The sequence below is a fragment of the Osmia bicornis genome, chromosome 10 (assembly GCF_907164935.1).
Source record: "Osmia bicornis bicornis chromosome 10, iOsmBic2.1, whole genome shotgun sequence".
Taxonomy (NCBI): domain Eukaryota; kingdom Metazoa; phylum Arthropoda; class Insecta; order Hymenoptera; family Megachilidae; genus Osmia; species Osmia bicornis.
In genome coordinates, this window is record NC_060225.1 from 1,358,788 (window position 1) to 1,383,293 (window position 24,506).

Here is a 24,506-nt window from a genome sequence, read left to right on the forward strand (position 1 = left end):
GATTGATACTAACTGAAAATATATATGTTTAGATCACAAGTCTGAGGACAGACTGTTTGTCAGGATGGACGAATGTAAGACTAAAAACATTTTCTGGGTACCACGGCCCTGTTCGTCTGTTTCTGCGCTTGAGGACATCTGGAAAGGATATGCTACGTCAACGTATCCTAAATAGAAAATACAGATAGCGAACAAAGGACGATGGAGGGTTTAACCTTGACGTGGAAAAGAGGCCCTTGCGTTTTCGATTGAGCGGTCATTCTTTTCCGTTACGACAAACGGGCCAGTCAACAGTTTTCGCTGTAGCAATCGCGTTTGAACATTGTGAATATCAGTCAATCATACTGTATCTTGTAAAATAAAGACTCAAGTAGCGTATTAACTTACACATTTTAATTAGAAAAATTTCACCAATGCGCTAGTATAAGTTTCAGTAAAAAAAAGTTAAAAACAGAAAAGGTTTATAATTAAATTAGTATTAGTCACACCGATACGTTTCGGCTCTTTCCTTTGATCATTGGACCTCTCTCTCTCCTCCACTGTCTGTCCCTTTCTACGTTCACGCTTGGCTGGTCGTCGCGTGTAATCACTGTAATCCGAGATTCGACACCTCGACTGGATATATGCAACGTCTGGGTCCCAATGTTTGTTGCATATATCCAGGTTTTACTGTATTCAGCTTTTACTGCATAGACGCGAGGTCCCTCCATTTATTAGTTCTAATAGTATCATAGTACTTTTTTGTGCAGAATGTTTCAAGGAGCTGACACAAGTTAAAAAGAAATGGAATTCCATTTAAATGAAAAGTGGATTTGCATTTTTTGAGTGCATCGTTGCATTCACGAATTCTTCAGTGGGAAATATCAGCAGGGGTCCTGTTTGCATCTAAAGTTTGGGCCTACCGTCCCGCTGGCCACCCGTGGTATCCATTTCAAGCGGTACTGCTTAACACAGGCCTGTCCAAGTAGGGGAATTTACTCCTGGAACACATGTTTTGGGTCCCCTTCCAATGCTGCTTACTTGAAGGAGCAGCGTTGGAAGGGGACCCAAAACATGTGTTCCAGGAGTGGATTCCCCTACTTGGACAGGCCTGGCTTAACACGTCGCACTTCACGCGCGAACAGGACCCCTGCTGATATTTCCCACTGAAGTGAATTTTTCCCGTGAAAAATCTCCATATTTCTTAGCACAATATCACGAAAACAAATGAAAATCAAGTGTATACATCCAAGCTTAATGAATTCGACTTCAAAAACACTATCAAATGATCGAAAGAAAAATATATAGTTCCATTTAAAAAACCAAACTTTGCCATAATATTTTTGAAAATAATAATGCAAAAAAAAATGTGTCTACGTCAAGATGTTGCCCTCTCTTACCATGCAACGACCACCAAAGCAATTTCTTGTATCTTTAATAGTTTAGGAAATAATTGAGTATTTCCAGTTACGCGGGACACATTGTATAAGTTCCGAATAGCGGTACGATAGGTGTCTGGAGCAGGGATCGTCTGTTGTCAACCTCACTGACTAGTCTGACAGACGATCCCGAGACGAAAAACGCCTTTCTCATAGTAATAAATTTAATATATTGTAGTTGCTGAAAATAAGTAGTAATATGTAGGTAAATTAGGTTACTGTCGCAGTGTCTCCCCCTCTCTTTCCCCTCTCTCAGGTGGCCCCCCTCCCCCGGCCGCGAGCGAGGACGATAGGTTTAAGCCGGGTATCCACCAGTATCAAACGCCCGTATCGTATCACCGTTCCGAACCCTTTTGAATAGGCAGACGTTGCCTCGTTGCATGCAACATTTTTTCGTTTCTTGATATAAACGGTTAGGCAATAGGACTCGGCCACTACAGGCGAGGAGTTTCGTTTTGCTGCGTGGCGTTCCAAAGGAACGGAGGCAACGGATCCATCCGAAAAATTTGTCGATTCTTTGCTGTTGCATCGAAGGAAAGGTTCATGCGTTGGCACTTGACATAGCGTTTCGTGCCGTCACTTGGGTTTCAATTTATTTGAAATCTTGCGGTATTATTGGATTCATTTCAAAAGCGATGAAATTATTTATGAATTTAATCTAATTTAATTTAGACAAATTTTATCGTCTAAATATATTTAAACAGATCAATTATCTTCGGTGCTACGCTGTACATAAAAGAGCAATGTTAATAATCACCTGTGTGATTATTGAAAAAGGACAATGTTAATTTTCCAGAGATTTTTCCGTTGCCGAGTATCGAAAGTTCTATTGGTCTGTGGTACGGAGGCGAAGGAACGGGCCGATCCGAAAATTGTCGGTTTCTTGTCGTTCAAAGGATTGGTTCGGAAACCACTTGAAACGTAAAAACAACATACCCAGGCGAAGGCCCGAAATGCTATGTCAAGTGGAAACATGACACTTGAGGCACGAGATAATATGATTTGGAATTGGATACATCAGTGAGATAATACTAATGCAACGACTGAACTTTGTTATTTTTCATTTTTTTCTTAAGAAACTGTTACCAAGATATTCGTGACGTTTTTCTGATTAAAATGATACCAAACACGATATGGTTTGGATAATTACACTAAAGAAACAGCATGCAGCAAATCGAAACTTCTCGCCTATAGGAGTTTATTTCAAGACACGAAGAACTATTGTCCGAGCCGTAGCACGCCGTGGCATGCAACAAGGCAACGTCTGCCTATTCAAAAGGGTTCGGAACGGTGATACGATACGGGCGTTTAATACTGGTGGATACCCGGCTTTAGACGATCGTTAGACGGATATAGATCATCGACGATCGTACATACTTGTTGACGTGCGAAGAGAGATAATTAAAATAAAGGAATTCTTCAAATCCTTCGCGAAAGTGTCGAGTTGATTATTGTAGCCGCACCCCCATCAGTCCGGCTTCCTAGGAAGAACAATTTTTCCTGACTAAATAAAGTTAATTGCCTACAAATATTACAATAGAAGCAGCCGGATTTCTCATAATAAAAGCAACTGTGGCTGCGATACTATAGTGTAAAAAAGATGTGTAATCTATGAAATTAGCGAATTTCCCATTTCCGATATACACTGCCGAAATATCCGGGAATTTCTTGAAAAAATAAGCACTAAACATCCGGATCATATAAAATATCATTTTTTAATGAGGTAGTCGAGTACCTGGCTAGTAAAGTAATTGAAACAATCGACATAAGGCGCGACACATCATTGGGGTGGCAGGCCCTCCAAGCTCCACTCTTGTGAACTTGATGCAAATTTTAACTCGGCGCAGAAAATCCAGGCAGCGCTGATGTCGCTTCTCTACATGCATACCTTGTATCACTGATTTTAACATACACAACTAAAGATATCGTGACGTCATGTTCCCGCGAAATTTGTCGCCGCGTTTTTCAATTGTTTCAAAATTTAAAGAGACTGAAGAAATATGGCGCACAGTGGGTGACAGTGGTGACAGAATTTCCAGGTTAGTGAATTCCATTATTATAATTATTACTATTATTATTGTCATTACTATTGCTATTATCATTATGACTATTATTATTATTTAAAAAGATGTTTTTTTTTATTTTTTCTAGGTTTTTAGGTTTTTCAATAACTTCTGTTGATGAGATGCAGCAACAGGAGGAGAAGATAGAAATTAAGTAAGTACAGAATTTTTTTAAATTGTTACTGAAAGCATTAACTGTTTACATTGCTGTTTTAGTAATATATTTAATTTTAATTATTAAAATGTATCTTAAAAGAAGGAGAAAGAAAATATGCAGCATCAGAGGGTGTATTAACGAAAACAGCAGGATGTTCTCCTTCCCCCAAGAGAGAAAGGATAAGAAGAGGATGGCACAGTAGGTGGAAGTATGTGACAACCCAAAGTCTGTGCTTCCACCTGAAAACTGAAATTCCAGGTGGTCTGTAGCAGCTACTTTAAAGAAAAATACTTCATGAGGAAAAGATTAACATCAGCAGTTCCAACACTGAACTTATTTGGTAATAACTCTTATATACTTTTTATAGCATATGTAAATAATTGTTAATGAAAACTATTATTACAGAGGCTGTAATAAATATTGCATATCAGAGGCTGCCTCTATTAAAATAGAGAAGAAATGAAATGAAGAAGAAGATTGTAAGTATTCAGTTTACATATACAATATATAAAACCATTAACATAGTATTAATATATTAAGTATAATCTGTGAGCAGAGTGTGTGTTTTATTGTATGTATGATTGTGATTAATTGTATATTATTATTGATATATATATATTCATTATATTTTTGTAAAAATTTAATATATTTTCTTTATTATACATATATTGTTGTCATTTTTCCCCTTTCATTATTTTTATTTTTGAAAGTTTTGAATAAGTAAGACCATGCACACGTATATAGGGACCATATGCTTGTGTGTGTGTACCTCACCGATATCCTCTATATGTGTTTGTATCGACACCAGCGCTGCCTGGATTTTCTGCGCCAAACTAATTTTAGTTACAGCATTAAATACGGGAGTTTGGAGGGCCTGTGGGGAGGAGGCCCCCTTCCACGAGGAGAACAACGCGCGACGAGCTCAGTTTGCGAACAATAATCGATAAGATTATACATGTACAATTATCTCTATTAAATCATTATACATACTACTACAAAACTGTTGTAACAGTATGTTTCTATTATTTTAAATATAAGTATATTATTTTAAATATTAAGTTTACTTTATGTTTGTTTATACCATTAACGGGATGACAATTTGAAAAGATTTATTATCACAATCTCAGAAGCGATTATAGAAAAAATATTAGTCGGAGTGGATATTTCGAGAGAACAAGAAGAACAAATAGATAAATGCCTTAAAATTTTAAGTAGATATACAGGGTGATTCTCTCGCTACGCAAGACAAAAACCGTGCCGCACAATGGAACCCCTGCTGTTACGTTTCTTGTCTTCGTCTCAGCCATAAACACACACAGAGCAGTTTTGGGTCCGGCGACATGGCCCCTGGGTGCTCTTTACCCGAAAAGACAGCAGGGTTCGATTATGCGGCACGGCTTTTGTCTTGCGTAACGAGAGAATCACACTGTATTAAAGATTCACACCTTTATGTTAGATCTGCAGTTTTAGAAGGGTGGAACCGACTATGTCGTTTACGTCCTATCATCTGAACGGCGAGAAAAATTACTTTCAACCGCTCAAAAGTTACAGCTACATGATCCGAGCATACTTGTACGAGGACAGGCCCAAGATCTCTAATGTATATTACACGCAGCTTAGAAATATGTTGCGACTGTGAATACCGCCCATAGAATGTATATGTCAGCGTGTAATGGATGCATTTTCAACAAAAATTTATTTTTTTTTTTAATTCGATTATGTACAGTAACATATTTAAAAATGGCACGATTATTCTGCACAAAAAAAGAGATAAGGAACCTGTTTTAACATTATTTTTAATAATAAATTAAAAAGTAATTTACTGAATAATGTATAGTAACTAAATTATATAGAAGGTTGAGCATAATTCTAAATTATATAAACATCTAAGCATAAGTAAAATCTCTAATACTTGTCTACAAAAATAAAAACTATTTGGTCATTCGAAAAATTTGTACCATTTCCAAAAGTAAAAATAGCATCCAAAATCTTCCGATGAATTTGTCTGTTAACAATTTCTTTGTCTAAAAACAATCATAATCATCTATTCTTTTTAATACGTTCCTTGAATTGTTTAAAACGCAAAATAGACCATTTTTTATAAATTCAATCTAATGTAATATTTTTCGGATGACCTTCATAATATTAATAACCTTTTGTGGACAAAACTGTCTGATGTGGTGAAAAAATAAAACATAGTTGAAAACTTTTCTGACATTATTATATAAAATTCTTAAAATAATTATAATAAACTTTGCTGCACACTATAACATATAATTGAACTATACATAACTAATATACATATAACTAAATTTTAATACTGAGAATTAAATTGAAATTCGAAATTATAAAGGATTGCTATTTTATAGAAAAAACTGGTTTTTCTTCTAATTAAATTTTGATCACGAAATGCTACTTTTTAAACCATTATGCAGTGTACACTAACCCATCAATAAACTCATGAGACCTCTAACGGCGAATTAGATTTTATTGATGGCATTTTAGACAAAAATAAATATTTTCATCTTACAATAAAAATATTGAAAGAATATTTATTATAAATTGTTTAAAAGTGTTGCAACATGCTCTACAATTAATTTAACTCTCAGAAGGTGAACCATAGAGAGACCCAATCTTAATTTAATTTTGTATTTCATATTATTTTCGTTTTCTAAATTTTAGTTTCTCGAAAAATTATTCCTTCAATATATGAAACTCTTTTGTTTAAAAATTATTAAGTTTGGGTCTCGATTGACCCCAACTCCGCTATTCAAGAGTTAAATCCAATGAAGAATTTATAGAAATTCGTAGAATAAAAACACAAGAAGAATTAAAATAACAATCAACACAGGAACAGGAACACATTATACAGGAATGTTTAAAAATTTTGTTTCTAAACTATCTAAACGTTTACATGTTGTATTACATAGAAGGGCCAATTAAGAAAATATTAAAATTATTACAATTTTATAAACAGATATATTTCTATGTAGAATTATTAAAATTTGTTTAATGTCCGAATATTTTTACGGGGTAAAAATTAAGCGGTGTTCTATTTTATGTTTGTATGTATGTATATAATTATATTCACTAAATAATTCAAACTTGTGTTTTTATTAAGTGGTATATATATCAATAAACAATTAGTTTTTAAATATATAATTGTGCCCCCGTATCCGTTGAATCAATATCTCTGCAGTTTCCTACTACAACAAGCATGCACATGTAAGTAGTTACTCCTACCCATTTTATTACTCTCTGCACATGCTTGCCTCAAAGGCACTCAAAAGATTTCGTGGCCCAAGATACATATGTACATATATTTTCACGTTAAACTGTCACTTTATAAATTGATATTGATAATAAATTTTTTTTTCCTAACAGTATAGAAATGTCAAAAATAATAAACAGCAATAATAAAAAAATAAACCAGTCAAAAATAATAAATACGTATTTTTTTTAATTGAGGTTATTCAAGTTGAAAGAGTTAAATTATTCTCCAAAATTCAACTCTGGAGTACTGACTTGGAAATGGTTACAGAATGAAAAAATATTTTAATAAAGATTGCATGATTTATAACATAAAAATCAATCATAAGTCTCGTGTAACCACGATGTATCTTGGATGATATTACTGATGAATACGGATGCACGACTGTAATTGTAAACAGGCATATCGAACAATACTTATTTCAATACTTGGCGTTTCAAACTATTTAATTAAATCAAATCAAAGTACTTTATTTCAAAAATGACATTCGAACTGAATTCATTTAGGAAACAAACACAAAAACCACGGAAGTAATCATTAAATATTTCTATTTTACAATTAGTTTTATTTAATAAATTAATTAAAAAATAGGAATGTATAAAAAGAAAATGATTGAACAGTTTGGCAATGTGAAGTCTAAAATAAATGCTTATTTGATCAAAGATATATTATACAAATTTATAATATAAAGAAATTAAAATAAAATGAATTGTATGTAGCCTATAATGAAAATATGTAATTTTAAATAAAATAAAATCTAAAGTAAATATTATTAGAATAATCTGGATATTACAAGTTTGTAAATTTGTATATAAATCAGATTATGAGAACCTAACATTTTACTTATTCCCTCTGCCTTATCACATATAATTATAATTAATTATCTGTTAAGGGGTAAAACTATATTTGGCTGTGAAAATATAAAACTAAAAACAGTTAGGGATTATTAATCATATAAGTTGGAAGTCTTCAACAATACCATAGAGAAGTAAACATAATATAAATTCATGTAGTAAACATAATAATTAAAAATAAACTGATAGAGATGTATAATTATACATAAAATTAATTTGGCAGAGAGAACATATAACTTGAACTACACAACTAAAATATTGTATAGTTCTTTGCCATTCATATTAGAAAAAACAATAATGGAAAAAATTAAATAGTGCAATTAAATTTGTTTTCTTCTGGCCTCATTTTCATCTTAACTGTAACAATGTACTCAATGAATGAATTCTTTTAATATTTTTTTGATACAAATCAATTTGTACAATAATTTTGCTTATGAAAATATTTAAAATTTGTTGAATAAAACATGTAAAAATCTTAGAATGATCAAATATTTCATTATATAATACTGTATAATACAATACAGTACAATATTATATAAAGAAATATACACAAACATTTTAATTTTTAGTTTTATAATTAGTCTATAAACTTAATTTTTAAAATGTGGAATATATTATGTGAATTCCGCTTAAATTCCATTGTATAAAAAACGATTATTCTGGATTAAAATATGTTGGATTCTTTATATCTAATTACAACATACTCGAAGTATTACTCGTGCTCATTTTAACTGTGAAACCATGAAGCTTTATCATACTTAAAAAGAAAATGAGGTCAGAACAAAATACATGTTATTGCACCCTCCAACTTTTTTTTCAAATATTTTTTTCTAGTCTTTTATATTTTAAACGAAAGGAAGCTACGATTTATCTTAACTAATCATATGACTTGCTTTATATATATGCAGATATGCATACACATTAAGAAGGATAAAGCTATTATGACTCTTCCATTCCCTATCAGTTATGAATGATCTATCTGAAAGTCTTGGATTTTGATTTTGGAAGTGTTATTTTCACTTAAAATGTTATTATTCATTCCATTAGGATGTGAAATTTAAGTAAGATAACTATATATCCAAAATCAATTATAAGAATAGTTTTTTTCATCACAAATTTTAATATTAAATTACTATGACACACTAAATAGATAAAGTCATGAAACCAAGCCCATGAATATAGCTTTGAAAATTAATTTCTATGGCAGTTTTTAACTTTATATATGCACTTCTATGCATATAACAGCAATGTTTTCATAACGTATGTGTAACTTACACTACTGAATTGAAAATTATGTAATAAAAGAATATTATCTAAAATTCATTGAAAGTTTAACATGTTGACTGCCAATTATAAGACAACTCGTAGTTGGCGTCTTAGGCAATAACGCAAACTACGAGTTGTCTCACAGTTGGCAGTCTACGTGTTAATACAAGTAATACAAATAATTGTTCTGATAATCATGATAAAAGTATATGAAATTTTTACAATATTGTTATAAAATAAATACAATTATTTTAATAACACAATATTCATGGATTTGGTTACTGATGGTTTTATCAAAACAACATTCGTTATCATTCATACAAAATGATGAGGTTTTGCCAATTAGTTATATAAAAATCAAACATTACTATCTGGTCTATTAGTAAAACCCATGGGTTGAGCATTCCCAACAAGTGTGGCTTGCATACTGGATGAAGGAACCTCGATGTTTGTCGCTGCTGATCTCATTTCAGGAAGAGGTGCCCTAAAAATGTATAAATTATTAAAATTCAAATAATTTTTGTATTATAAAACTTATATGTATAAAATTATGATAAAAAGATAATTTGGAAATAGTAACATATTTTGCTAATAAAAATATAATAACATAATTCAAAATCATTTTACAATTATAATAAACTATTCTAATCATAAGAACAAAATGCTAAAATTATATACATTTTTAACACTTTGTCTTTTTTTTATCACTTATAGATCAAAGTATTACATAAATTGAGAATACTATATTTTGAATAAAATGTAGTATTAGAACATAGAAAAACAGACAAGTTTCCGAAATAAAAAAAATTTATATGCATCATATAACAAAATAAACGAGCAAGGTTAAACATAAATTTCTTGTACCAAAAGAATGAAGAAATTCTGTACCATTTTACAATCTACGGTTATATTTATAAAATGTAAACAATTAAAATTTAGGAATCCAGTTTTTAGTGTGTTACTTATTTTTAAAATGTTCTGCATGAACACAAAATTATTTTAAATCGAAAGAAATAATAATTTCAAATCTGAGATACATGTACATTTAAAGTAAATGTATTTTTCTGATAAGAAACTAATGAAACAAATTAATCACACATAATAAAGCCATTGACAATTTGTTATAATCCAAGGCAATTAAATTGATATTGTTAAATACACAGCAATAAAAACAGCAATAAAATAATAACACAGCTTTAAATATCTAGGCGATGTCTAGAAAACTGGAAATGTAAAAATCACATTAAACTGTGTATCTTATTGCCTGGTTAGTGAAGTGGTGCAATGAATATTTGATGATTTATGTAGGTCTCCAGACATCAGGATCCTCCACAAGAGTTGTATGATGATCTGTAGTAGGAGGTACTGTACCCTGTGGGGAACCCACACCCGACGTCATTCCTGCTGGGTCGGGCCTGGTTCCTCTGTTATCATTAGTATATTAGTAATATAATAAAAAAAATTGCATTTGTCAAATATATTATATGTCATTATATTTTAACAAAATATAATAATATACAATATAAAATATGTGCGATACATACTAAGAAGATAGTAAAATGATATTACATATTATGTTTTGAATGAATGTACATGATGAAACAATAAATTGCATCAGCTAATTTATACATTAAAAAAAAGAAACAAAAAGCCACAGTGTTAATTTGGACGTATGTACATACAAATTATTATAAAATAATATAACTTACACCCACAAACAAATATATGCACATACTATTGTGAGAACACAACACACATTTTATTTCTCTTAACTAGAAAAGTTAGTTAATTGTTTAATATTAGTTGTTTATATGTATGTCATTTGTTAATAATTCATCTTATAAAATTACAGGTAAAACAAATGTGACTTACTTTCGTCCTAGAGACATTAGTCCATATATTACACCTGTTGCAAATATTAGACCACTGCCAAAAATACTACTCATCCCTATACACAGGAAGACTGGTGGAATTGCCATTCTAAAATAATCAAAATTAAACATAATACCATGAAACGTTAGTAAAATAAGTTAACACAAATGATAAGAAAAAAAATATAGCATTATGATCTAATGTTTTATCAAAAAAATAATGTACTTACAAACAGTATGCCCCTGCTCTATTCCAATATGGTCTCTTTTCTACCCAATCACTTAAGTTTTGTACAAAATCAATAAATAAACAACAACATGGGGCTTCTATCATTACCACTATAAAACCAGCCACCATTTGCCACATACCACTAATTAAACAATCTATAGAACCCAATAGTATCGATATACAGTTCCATGCTCCAAGAAAAATTGCAACTGTAACAAATTCATGAAAATTAATATTCTATTTGCATTAGCATTATATTTAATTCAATAATGTATATTATAAATATCGTACCTAACAATATAGTAAAAAGAATATTCGAGGCATTTCAATAGTACTATATAATTATCTAACAGCAAATAAAAATCCAAGAATATTTATTGTATTTAAATAGTAAATATCGAATCTTTGTGTTATATATTTATAATTATAAATAATGTTGCTATATGCATTTTTATTAGTAACTGTAGTAAATTTTTTGCAGAGAAAATGATAACAATAAATGAATGTTATTTTCGAAAACTTACTTAAACTGCCTACAGTACCGAGTCCTCGACCAGCATACTTCAACCAAACAGGTACATCATCCTTGGCAACAGGATCTTGTCCTGGTTTTTGCATAATTGACGTTAGTTTTTCAGCAAACGACTAAAAAATGAAGAAAATAAAAAATTATAATTATTAAAAATTAAACACACATTTAACTAACAATTGTTTCATGAGTTTAAGATACATTTACCATTTTTATTAATTTACACTGATTCACCAGCTGTCAGGACTAAACACGACTGACAGCACTATAAGGATCTGTTGTATGCATAAAAAATCGACCCGTGCAAAAGCTTCTTAATTATACAGACAGAGGCGCTTGTATCTGTCAATTGTTGCGTGCGCCGTTTCAGGTTGAAGGTGTTGCGAGTGGATTTCAGTTATCTAGGGATATTTTAGGATGTGTATAACGTGGGTAAGGTGCCCGTGGAGCGCTAAAGCACTCTGCTCGCGGCGCGGGTTTTAATAAAACACACTTTGCGTTTAAGAAAAGGATTTTGGTATAACTTTATTCCTTTAAGAAATGTAACAAGACGGGTTGAAGCTTTGAATCGATCTGAGCTTGGCGGTGAAGATCTTCGATCGATGTTGGCTGCCGTTCCCTCTTCGCTGGATCCTGTATCCTCCCTCAGGATCATCCCTGGTCCAATGGTGGAGGGGCTCATCCCTGTCCGGAGGCGGTCCCTCTCCCTGGCTTCGGTCCACCCTTGGGCAAGCGGAAGATGGTGGTGCTCCGCCAAGACTCGAGAACGATTCCGTGCACACGTGCTAAGAGAAAGCGTGGGATCCAGAGAAAACGGAAGATAAAAAGGTCTCGCGCTAGCGAGCCAAGGCAACCCTTAGGAAAATTTACGACCCTCTGTAAATAAGCAGGATGTCGAAGAGACTTCGACAGTTTCAAGAACCAACATGATTTTCGTTACGAGTAACGAATTAGATACGGCCCGCAATAAATTAGTTCCTTAGAAATTTCAAGTGTGACAGTATTATTTCTCCGGATTTCCAACTCTCTCCCAGCACGATTACCCGTGTTGAAAGTTTTACAATGTCTTATCTATTGTTTGTTTATTCCTTTGAATTTTGGCTCCTAATTTATGGGCATTGATATAACATAATGCAGACATGCTGCAGTCATACTCTTATGGCATCGTCGCAATATTACATTTCATTCAACACTTGCGATTACAAGCCTGCAGCTAAATTCACACGATATTGCTCACATACAATATCAATCATAGTGTCCGTTCGTCTAGTGAAAAAGCACTAAAGGGGAAGGTGCCCCTACCACCGGGTCACGCGCGAGCGCGCATCCATTATGCCTCGTTCGCATGAGAAATACCTTTCTATTTTAGGAGAAAAGAAATTTTTTCAAATAAATGCTTAGTCGGAGAAGTGAGGCAGTTCATTCCTCAACGAGTAAAATATATAACCAGCACCATTAAAAACTCGGTTGTCAAAATAATTAATTGCGTTGAGCCTCGGACGGCGAAGGTGGCTCCCTCCGCCCTACAGGATGGTGCACGAAACTGCGAACGCAGACCGTGATTCCATACCAAACCGGAAGCTGCATAAGAGCCTCTCTCTCGCACTGTAACTTCTGTCCTTGTTTAGCCCCATTTCACTCCAACTCCAGGCTCGTCGAATGCTATCCTTGTCGTTTCGCTTGCGTCGAGATAGCGCGAAAACGCCCCTCGTTCAAATGCTTCGATTACTTCTTAGCCACGTGCAACAACAGATCATTTTCTATTTTCATTTTCCAGGCTTTAAACTTTTTCGTTTATAATTTTTTGTAATTGTTTAAACAATTTTTTGTCAAGGCATAAAAAGATACTATACTTTAAGGTAAATAACTGTTGCTTATAAAGTTTGTTGATACCTTTAACGGTTTCGGAGAAAAAGGAAAAAAACGAAAAACGAATAAGATGAAACTGTTTCATTTCATTCGCTGTTATTCAATGCTTGCATTTATTCCTGTGTTAAAGAAACTGATATAAGAAAGAAGATCTTCCATTAAGTTACTCGTATTTGCATTTTGTAAAGAGGATTGTTCCCAAAAGCCTCTAATTACCTTGTTTCCCAAACTCTGAGTTATTATGAAATTTGGAACACTAGAAGTATCGCACGTGGCTAAGAAGTAATCGAGGCGAGGGGAGAAGTAATTCGAACGAGGGGCGGTTTCGCGCTATCTCGACGTAAGCGAAACAACAAGGATGGCATTCGACGAGCCTGGAGTTGGAGTGAAATGGGGCTAAACAAGGACAGAAGTTACAGTGCGAGAGAGAGGCTCTTATGCAGCTTCAGGTTTGGTATGGAATCACGGTCTGCGTTCGCAGTTTCGTGCACCATCCTATAGGGCGGAGGGTGCCACCTTCGCCGTCCGAGGCTCAACGCAATTAATTATTTCGACAACCGAGTTTTTAATGGTGCTGGTTATATATTTTACTCGTTGAGGAATGAACTGCCTCACTTCTCCGACTAAGCATTTATTTGAAAAAATTTCTTTTCTCCTAAAATAGAAAGGTATTTCTCATGCGAACGAGGCATAATGGCTGCGCGCTCGCGCGTGACCCGGTGGTAGGGGCACCTTCCCCTTTAGTGCTTTTTCACTAGACGAACGGACACTATGATTGATATTGTACATACATACAGGCGAGGTCACAGCCGACTCTAGTACTAGCCATGCTGAACAACGTGGCAACACCGCTCACGTGACAATCGGGAGTCCTATTTTCAAAAACAGAGTCCTGTGCTCGGAATTGTAATTACTGTCTTTTTTAATTAAAAGCTGTAGTAATATACGCTATTTTGTATTAATTATGTATAAACAATACATAAACGTTGCAACTATGGCAAGTAGAAGTGATGTGGTAGTATAAAATTGTTATAAATGTAATATAAATTTTGTGTACTCTCGAAGTAGTTTGGTGTTGTGAAGCATGATATTTGAAATATTTACAGTGGTTTCAAGAAAATTTAGGTATGAAGCAAAATGAGACCATCTTTGGATCAATTGAAACATTTAAGAATTGATAAACGTGTATATAAGTGAATAAAAACCTTGAAACAAGCGAAATTATTGGAACGAAACCAAAGAGGTTATGTGAAGTCCAGAGAGTAGCCGAGAGTCCGACGACGTTGATTGGCTGGGAGTCTGGGAGTCCGGGAGGCAGATAGAGTAGGGTTAGATGTTGATATATTCAGACCGGACTCCCGCGGTGTTGCCATTTTTACTTCAGCACGGCTAGTACTAAAGTCGGCTGTGGCGAGGTTCGCAACAAAGGGATTTTTGGGACGTGAGTAAGGTGCCCGTGGAGCGCCGAAGCGCTCTGCTCGCGGCGCGGCCGTGAAACGTATCACGTGAATATGTTTAGAGTGGTATGGTGATACTGCCATGGGAATATTTATCGATAGTCTGTAGTATCGATATGACTCGAATATCAGTCGAGGACCTTTTGTATCGATGGTTATAAATCAAGAGCGAAATTCAAACACCATGGGCGGTATTCACAGTCGCAACTTATTTCTAAGCTGGGCTTAAACACATGCTTAAGACGTCGACTAGATTAACAGTCGCCGAATAAGCACCGTCTTAAGTCTGAGCTTAAACATTTGCTTAGAAAAGTAAATGCTTATTGGTGTAGATTCACAGTCGATGCTTAATAAAGTCTTAAGATCTTATGAATTCATAGTCGAATAAGTCCGTCTTATTTGTAGAAAACGAGTTCTAATTTGGCTTTATTGAGGTTAGATTTTTAAGTTGACGATATTGAGGACTTAAGCACGCGTTTGAAGTTGTTATTGTGCAGTGATGGGACGAGAGAGAGAGTAGGTTAGGGTACACGAATACGGTAGAAGAGATTGTGTTTGCGGTATTATGCTACTGCAAGTTTTCAAGTAAGTCATATAAATATATATCAGTATCACTACTCTTAAAAGAAATAGAAAAAAATAAAAATTATCTATATATGTACTGTAATTGTAGCTTATTCTGGGAAACACGATGAATGTTTCTCAGCCCACAGTCTCCCGCATAGTATTTAGGGTGGGTTTACTAATAGGCAGTCTGATGATGGAGTATATCAAGTTTTCCAGTGATCCGGACAATTCCACTCAAAATCGCAGGTTATTCAATAATCTGGGACAGGGAAACGGAGCTATTGGTTTACCAGGTGTGGATTTTATATCATTATAACTTTTTCTATATACACATACACATACATACATACATATACAATGTAATTGATTTACCAGGTGTGGATAGCGCTATTGATTGCACCCACATTAGATTAACAGCATCCAGGTTCAACAACATGGAAGAAATGTACAGAAATAGAAAAGGATATTTTTCATGACACCCCTGCGGAATCCACAGACTGAAGAAGAAATAAGGTAATACTGATACTGTTTTACTTGTTTATTTACTTGTTTACTCGACTGATTGATGCATAAATTAACATTAAATTATTTGATCGACGCAGGTACAATGAAATCCAGATCAGGACCCGACAGATAGTAGAAAGAACGTTCGGTGTTTGGCATTCTTGTAGAAGAAGATGGAATTGAAAACCAAAATCAAGATGGAGAAGAATTATTAGGAAACGTGGAAAATGTTAATGGCATTGATGGATTTGCTACACGTGAAGCACTGATTGCCCGTATGTTTCATTGTGTAATTATGTCAAACGAAATGTAATAAGGGGTTTTTCATGCCGCAAGGCTTTTTCACCTTATTATGTCTATCGAGCGAATAAATAATCATTATTCTTTCAGCTCAAATTGGTTTAATTTATTGATTAAAATACCCTCATCCTCAGTCATATCACAACCTATACCTTAAACCACAGGATTTTTGCAATATCTTTTGCAATCACATACTGCTGATTTATTAATGATCTTCAATAATCGATAAGTTTGCTACAACTACTTTTAATTCATTTTTTAGGATTCATAATCAATACAAAGAATTACATTTAAATTTTTCTTTTAAATAATTTCAGTCGCAAGTTTAATTTTGTGTTATTTTGTGTTCCTATTTCAGAATGAAACTTTAAATATAAGAGATTTTTATAACGTATGTGATAACATTAATAATAAAATTGTTACTTTCTCAATTGAATTGATTTTTTCTTAATAAATTTGGCTCTGTCTATTGCACGCTCAATAATTTGAATTAATTCAAGCGATAGCGTTAAAATTCAATTCAAAAAGCGCCGATCTAACAAATAGTGCTACAGTTTCAAAAATCATTTTCATTGGTTGTTACAGTAGAAAATCGACGGAAATAGCCGAACGTCAAATAAGCATTGCTTAGCCACGGACTTTACTAAGCAAAGCTTATTCATCGTTTTCTTAACTTATTCTCTGACTCTGAATACATAGCGACTTAAGCATTGCTTATTCGAATAAGACGATCTTTGTAAAGAACGTCTTAAGTCCCTCCTTAAGTTGCGACTCTGAATACGGTCCCATGCTTAGTCGAAGATATGTATTCAGAGTCGGAGAATAAGACCGACTTAGTTAAGAAAGCGATGGTTAAGCTTTGCTTAGTGAAGTCCGTGGTTAAGCAATGCTTATTTGACGTTCGGCTATTTCCGTCGATTTTCTACTGTAACAACCAATGAAAATGATTCTTGAAAATGTAGCATTATTTCTTACTTACAATTAGTGACGGGGTTTTTGAATTGAATTCAAATAATTGAGCGAGCGATAGACAGAGCCAAATTTATTAAGAACAATTGTATAATTAACGTTATCACATCCGTTTTAAAAATCTCTTATATTTAAAGTTTTATTCTGAAATATGAACACAAAATAACACAAAATTAAACTTGCGACTGAAATTATTTAAAAGAAAAATTTTAATGTAATTCTTTGTATTGATTATGAATCCTAAAAAATGAATTAAAAGTAGTTGTAGCAAACTTATCGATTATTGAAGATCATTAATAAATCAGCAGTATGTGATTGCAAAAGATATTGCAAAAATCCTGTGGTTTAAGGTATAGGTTGTGATATGACTGAGGATGAGGGTATTTTAATCAATAAATTAAATCAATTTGAGCTGAAAGAATAATGATTATTTATTCGCTCGATAGACACAATAAGGTGAAAAAGCCTTGCGGCATGAAAAACCCCTTATTACATTTCGTTTGACACAATTACACAATGAAACATACGGGCAATCAGTGCTTCACGTGTAGCAAATCCATCAATGCCATTAACATTTTCCACGTTTCCTAATAATTCTTCTCCATCTTGATTTTGGTTTTCAATTCCATTTCTTCTACAAGAATGCCAAACACCGAACGTTCTTTCTACTATCTGTCGGGTCCTGATCTGGATTTCATTGTACCTGTGTCGATCAAATAATTTAATGTTAATTTGTGCATCAATCAGTCGAGTAAACAAGTAAATAAACAAGTAAAACAGTATCAGTATTACCTTATTTCTTCTTCAGTCTGTGGATTCCGCAGGGGTGTCATGAGAAAAGGCAGACATGGATATCCACCATCCCCGACAAAGATTCCATCTAATTCTCCCGTCACATATCGCATGTGTAATCGGGATGTACGGAAAATTCCATACGAGGACCCATGACAGCCTGCATTTATACTATTAGTATGGTTCATTTCAATGAATATTGGTTAAAATAAATAACTTAATGACATACCTGAACATTCAATGAAAAATATCCTTTTCTATTTCTGTACATTTCTTCCATGTTGTTGAATGCTGTTAATCTAATGTGGGTGCAATCAATAGCGCCATCCACACCTGGTAAATCAATTACATTGTATATGTATGTATGTATGTATATGTATATATAGAAAAAGTTATAATGATATAAAATCCACACCTGGTAAACCAATGGCTCCGTTTCCCTGTCCCAGATTATTGAATAACCTGCGATTTTGAGTGGAATTGTCCGGATCACTGGGAAACTTGATATACTCCGTCATCAGACTGCCTATTAGTAAACCCACCCTAAATACTATGCGGGAGACTGTGGGCTGAGAAACATTCATCGTGTTTCCCAGAATAAGCTACAATTACAGTACATATATAGATCATTTTTATTTTTTTCTACTTCTTTTAAGAGTAGTGATACTGATATATATTTATATGACTTACTTGAAAACTTGCAGTAGCATAATACCGTAAACACAATCTCTTTTACCGTATTCGTGTACCCTAACCTACTCTCTCTCGTCCCATCACTGCACAATAACAACTTCAAACGCGTGCTTAAGTCCTCAATATCGTCAACTTAAAAATCTAACCTCAATAAAGCCAAATTAGAACTCGTTTTCTACAAATAAGACGGACTTATTCGACTATGAATTCATAAGAGCTTAAGACTTTATTAAGCATCGACTGTGAATCTACACCGATAAGCATTTACTTTTCTAAGCAAATGTTTAAGCTCAGACTTAAGACGTTGCTTATTCGGCGACTGTGAATCTAACCGATGTCTTAAGCATGTGTTTAAGCCCAGCTTAGAAATAAGTTGAGACTGTGAATACCGCCCCTACAGTTTTGTAAATTTCATATATACGCAGAACGCTAGAATCCGCTGCGATACGGCCGTACAAGATATACATAATAGGCATACGGGCGGCTATTTCTGTGAGATACACATTTATTAATCATAGCAAGATCAACTAAAATTTACAACAGTAATCTTAATTACATTAGTATGCATTACAGGATTAATATACGTTAATAACAAAATTGATGTAAAAATTAAAGAAATCATAGACATTAAATTCGAGACGGCTACCAGTTTCTTTACTTTCATGTGTGTATATGATCGCTATCGGGCGAGGATGATCTCGTAAAATTTAACAATTGATATCGTTTCATTTCGAATGAAGATTAAATATACAGTAAAGACTCGATAAGTGTTCGAAAGGATCTCGAGGTTTATCCCCCACTGGGGAGGTTCACCCTCGGAATCAAGCCCGGGAGCAATATGACACGGCGCGGCTTTCCTTTGAAGATCTGTGTCGCATTTGTATCGATGAGACAACATTAATACAGTGATGAAATTTTTTTATTTTGCCTTTTTTTTTAATAACAATTCCATTAACATATTGGTGAGATTTTCCTGATTAAAATGAGACCAAACACGATATTGTTATAATAATTTTAACTAATCTGAATAATATTAAAATAATTTACTTTCTGTGAATGCTCACTTTATATACTAAATTAACGGCGAATGAATAGCAGCAATGATTAGGTAATTTTTTGTAAAAATGAATAATTTTAATCAGAAAAATTTCATGTATTAATAACATTTTTATTTAAAAACCATAATTTATAAATAAAAAAATGTTATTGTATTAGTATTCTTTCATGAATATGTAGGCATTTAATTTTTAACCCTTATGTCAGCTCCGAATCCATGTCTCTTTCTACAAACAGTTAGAGAATCGAATCTTCTGTTCGCTAAATGTTCCTCGCCGGTCCCAAATTCTGAACACTTATCGAGTCTTTACTGTACTTGGCGTGTGTACTATTTGTTAGTGAATTATTTATCCCATTTATGATATGAAAAATACAATATTAATGGTATGAAGACTGAATTTACGGAACATAGGTTTCACAGAAATGGTAATCCGTAATGAAATGTTGAAAGCAAAATGTTTTTTTACACCACGCACAAGTAATAATAGCAACATTTGCACAAATGTCATATGTTGGTGCTGAATTTGCACCGAAATAAAAATCTACTGGATTGTCAAAATGAGGGAACCTGTTTTCTATACATATAGCCACTCTTAAAATGTTATTCTAAAATTCAACCGTATTATAATTGATATCACGAATTGATATTTTATGCCCGTACGATATTTAGATATTTACAGAACGCAGCTTAAATTACATTAATTAAAATTAATTAATCTTCAACACAAGTGATTTCAACAATTATTTGTTATTTACGCATATAATGGGTAGTTCTTTACTGCACAGATACGTGCGTATAAAGGTACATATGTTAAGTACATAATAATAATTTTGTTATCGTAATGTCTGCATGTTTCGATGCCAGCCTTTGTTAGACAGACATGACGCGAAATGCAGCGAAAATAAGATCTGACTGTGATTAATAAAAGCGTATTTCACAGAAATCGTATCCCGGCGGATTCGAGCGTTCTGCGTATTATATGAAAATTTACAAAACTGTAGGAGGCAAATCTATCATATTATATATCAATGAATTCAGAAAAAAATGTCGATTCTTTTTGTCATAATGTAAATTTCTGTATCTCTTAAAATAATGTAATGTAGGTAAATTAGTCTACTGTCGCGGTGTCTCCCCCCTCTCTTTTCTCCCTCTCAGGTGGGGCCCCCCCGGCCGCGAGCGAGGACGAGAGATTTAGGCGATAGATCTAGACGGTTATAGATCATCGATGATCACACACACACTATTATTGACGTGCGAAGAGACGTAATAATTAAAATAAAGGAACTCTCCCAAATCCTTCCCGAAAGTGAATAGTTAATAATTATAACCGCAACCCCATCGGTCCGTCTTCCTAGAAAGAACTGTTTTACCTGACAAAAATAAAGTTCATTGCCTACAGTAACAATAAATTTTTTTGTTATAAACAAAGCACTTTTTACAAAATCTGTGACCACCTTTTGTTTTGCCTCAAGAATATCTGTGATAGTTTTCGAGATACCATTTTTCTGCTGAAACTTCAAGGTGTGATTTTACCTCCCAAACTAGTGATTGGGCCGCTATAAAAAAATACGTGTCTCTTATTTTCACCTGTTTAATATATACACTGAATTTCATTGAAATCGGAGACGGACAGTTCGGTATGGTTCCTTGTTAGTTACTTTTACAATTTTTGCTATCAATCGCACCGTGTGTTGCTCGACTCACAATCAAATATGGAATAACGGCTCTTGCTCATTACCGATCATTCTTGGCATTACCGCAGCATATTCTGAATAAATAAATAAATATAATTCAAACTATATCGTGTTTGGTATCATTTTAATCAGAAAAATCTCACCAATGCGTTAGTAAAAATTTCATTAAGAAAAAGTTAAAAATAAAAAAGTTTTATGGTTGAATTAGTATTAGTCACACCGATATTACGGTTCGGACCATATTACACGGCTTCCTGGTCGAGCGTCACGGTTCGCCTAGGGGGATCCCCCAAGTGGAGAGGATAGCGATGTTGCACTTATCCAGCCAATCTTTTGTTGCACTTATCCAGCTTTTACTTACTATTAAATAAAAGATTTTATTGAAATACATTTCTCTTCTTTTCGACACCTGTTACTTATTATATTATTATGATTATTACATTATTATTATTATTGATTATATCCTACAGAACCTATGTAATATTTTTTATTCATTTTAATTTCTAAATGATTTCTAAATGAAATTAGAAGAAAATAATTTGTTCCTAATTTTTTTTTCTATTCATCATTTTTTCTAAATGAATATTTATTTACCTTAAAAACACATACCCTACACTTAGAACTAGAGTTCGTCATTTATTAAAGAAATAATTTCCAATGAACTAAAGAGGGTTAAGTTACCTCCTTTAAAATATTTTACGTCTTAAAAAGTATCTCCGAAAGGTTTATAAAACGAACTTAACTCGAATCACCGAAGAAATAATAATAGCATCGATCAGATAAAATATCATCTCATGTCTCGTGATACAGTTCAGCAACGAACCTCGTCGTTGGTACACTCACTGATTCTAGTTCTCTTTCTTACTGCGGCCGCAATATATTCTAGAGGGCGTACGAAAACGTCGACTTGTAGGGGCCTTCACAGGTGAGGATAAATTAGGCCTCTACCATATCATCAACAGTTAAATAGAATGGATAAATTAATAACTCTTTGTCTATAATGCACGTGAAACAAGTCTTTTTATTATCACTAATCAGTCATGCACCGTACTGATGCTAACACTAAACTCTTATAACTAAATTAACTGAGTTTATACATTTGTATTAAGATAAAATTATAAAAATATAAAAATATGGAAGTATAATTTATACAAACGTCTCTAACTAACCGCTTCGAGGTTCGAGGACAGAATGACCCATGCCAAGCGTTGGCGTGGGGGACGAAAAATATTTTCCCGCTTTTCCTAACTATTTTCCCGCTTTTGTAGTCGGAAATGAACTCTCCGACGAGACGGCTCACCGGACGTAGGTGCCGCCACAGACTTTTTTCGCCGCCGCGAATTCCCATAAGGCTGGCAGACTTTAACAGTATCTCGTCGGGGCCCTAACCCTAACCCTAACCCTAACCCTAGCAATAGTAAAAAATGCCAATTATAATAGAAATCGAATGAAAGCCAAGTCACCGACGAGATACTGTTAAAGACTGCCAGCCTTATGGGAGTTCGCGGGACCGAAAAAAGTCGACGTTTTCGTACGCCCTCTAGAATATATTGCGGCCGCAGTAAGAAACAGAACCAGAATCAGTGAGTTTACCAACGACGAGGTTCGGTGCTGAACTGTATCATGAGACATGAGATGATATTTTATCTGGTCGATGCTATTATTATTTCTTCGGTGATTCGAGTTAAGTACGTTTTACAAACCTTTCGGAGATACTTTTTAAGACGTAAAATATTTTAAAGGAGGTAACTTAATAACCCTCTTTAGTTCATTGGCAATTATTTTTTTAATAAATGACGAACTCTAGTTCTAAGTTTAGGGTATGTGTTTTTAAGGTAAAAGAATATTCATTTAGAAAAAATGATGAATAAAAAAAATATTACATAGGTTCTGTAGGATATAGTCATAATAATAATAATAATATAATAAGTGACAGGTGTCGAAAAGAAGAGAAATGTATTTCAATAAAATCTTTTATTTAATAGTAAGTAAAAACTGGATAAGTGCAACATCGCTATCCTCTCCACTTGGGGGGATCCCCCTAGGCCAGGCATGGGCAGCTAGTAGTAAATTGAGCCGGAGCGCTCTCCGGCGCTCCGGAGCTTGTCGGCGAGCTCAAAGCGGAGCGTGAACCGAACCGAGCGGCGGAGAAATATCCCCACTCCGTAGTATCTTTAGGGTACGCAGTCGAAGCATGCATGTGTGACGTTCTCTGTCGAACGCCACACGTTCGTATCATCTCACCGCCGCAGCTCGATTTCTCCTACAATACTGCCCCACCACCTCAAAAGAGCGAATCAGTAGAGTAAGCGCGCTCCCAAAACAGTGTCGCTGTCAGACGCGCTCTTTGAGCCGGTTTCGTGCCCATGCCTGCCCTAGGCGAACCGAGACGCTCGACCAGGAAGCCGTGTAATATGATCCGAACCGTAATATTGGTGTGACTAATACTAATTCAACGATAAAACTTTTTTATTTTTAACTTTTTCTTAATTAAATTTTTACTAACGCATTGGTGAGATTTTTCTGATTAAAATGATACCAAACACGATATAGTTTGAATTATATTTATTTATTTATTCAGAATATGCTGCGGTAATGCCAAGAATGATCGGTAATGAGCAAGAGCCGTTATTCCATGTTTGATTGTGAGTCGAGCAACACACGGTGCGATTGATAGCAAAAATTGAAAAAGTAACTAAGTCGCGGTATTTTCAGTGTTAGATTTGTATTCCACGAAAAAATAAATATCTAAAATTACCACAATAGTACATATATACAAATTTGTCCACTGCTTGACACAGTCTGCGACCTTTCAGAATATTCGGGGTCTGTTTTCTGTTATAAAGTCTTGCCATAAAACCTTGAAAAAGAAAGGACAGTCAATGATGGGCCATGATGGGGTATGTGCGGGCAATGACGCACTCAGAATTTGTTCTTGGAGGGAGC

At 34.0% G+C, this 24,506-nt stretch overlaps 1 protein-coding gene and 2 long non-coding RNA genes across 4 annotated transcripts; 2 read left to right on the top strand and 1 right to left on the bottom strand.

Moving 5' to 3' along the window:
* The first annotated feature begins 3,190 nt into the window (after positions 1-3,190).
* LOC123988204 lies at positions 3,191-3,796 on the top strand. Its single transcript, XR_006829770.1, has 3 exons — positions 3,191-3,457; positions 3,578-3,635; positions 3,738-3,796. It is a non-coding gene; the product is annotated as an uncharacterized LOC123988204 (long non-coding RNA).
* Positions 3,797-6,110: 2,314 nt separating this feature from the next.
* LOC114882079 (calcium channel flower) lies at positions 6,111-11,991 on the bottom strand. Of its 2 annotated transcripts, XM_029198961.2 has the most exons (6): positions 11,866-11,991; positions 11,654-11,774; positions 11,131-11,338; positions 10,902-11,009; positions 10,294-10,453; positions 9,429-9,513 (listed from the first exon to the last, which is right to left on the bottom strand). In XM_029198961.2, the coding sequence occupies exons 1-5, from the start codon at positions 11,866-11,868 to the stop codon at positions 10,330-10,332; spliced, it is 564 nt and encodes a 187-aa protein (XP_029054794.1). In that variant the 5' UTR covers positions 11,869-11,991; the 3' UTR covers positions 9,429-9,513; positions 10,294-10,329. The 2 variants fall into 2 exon arrangements, with proteins under 2 accessions (XP_029054793.1, XP_029054794.1); XM_029198960.2 differs by lacking the exon at positions 10,294-10,453 and having other exon boundaries at positions 6,111-9,513; positions 11,866-11,989.
* Positions 11,992-15,220: 3,229 nt separating this feature from the next.
* LOC123988200 lies at positions 15,221-16,391 on the top strand. Its single transcript, XR_006829765.1, has 4 exons — positions 15,221-15,569; positions 15,658-15,844; positions 15,927-16,064; positions 16,154-16,391. It is a non-coding gene; the product is annotated as an uncharacterized LOC123988200 (long non-coding RNA).
* The last annotated feature ends 8,115 nt before the right edge of the window (positions 16,392-24,506 follow it).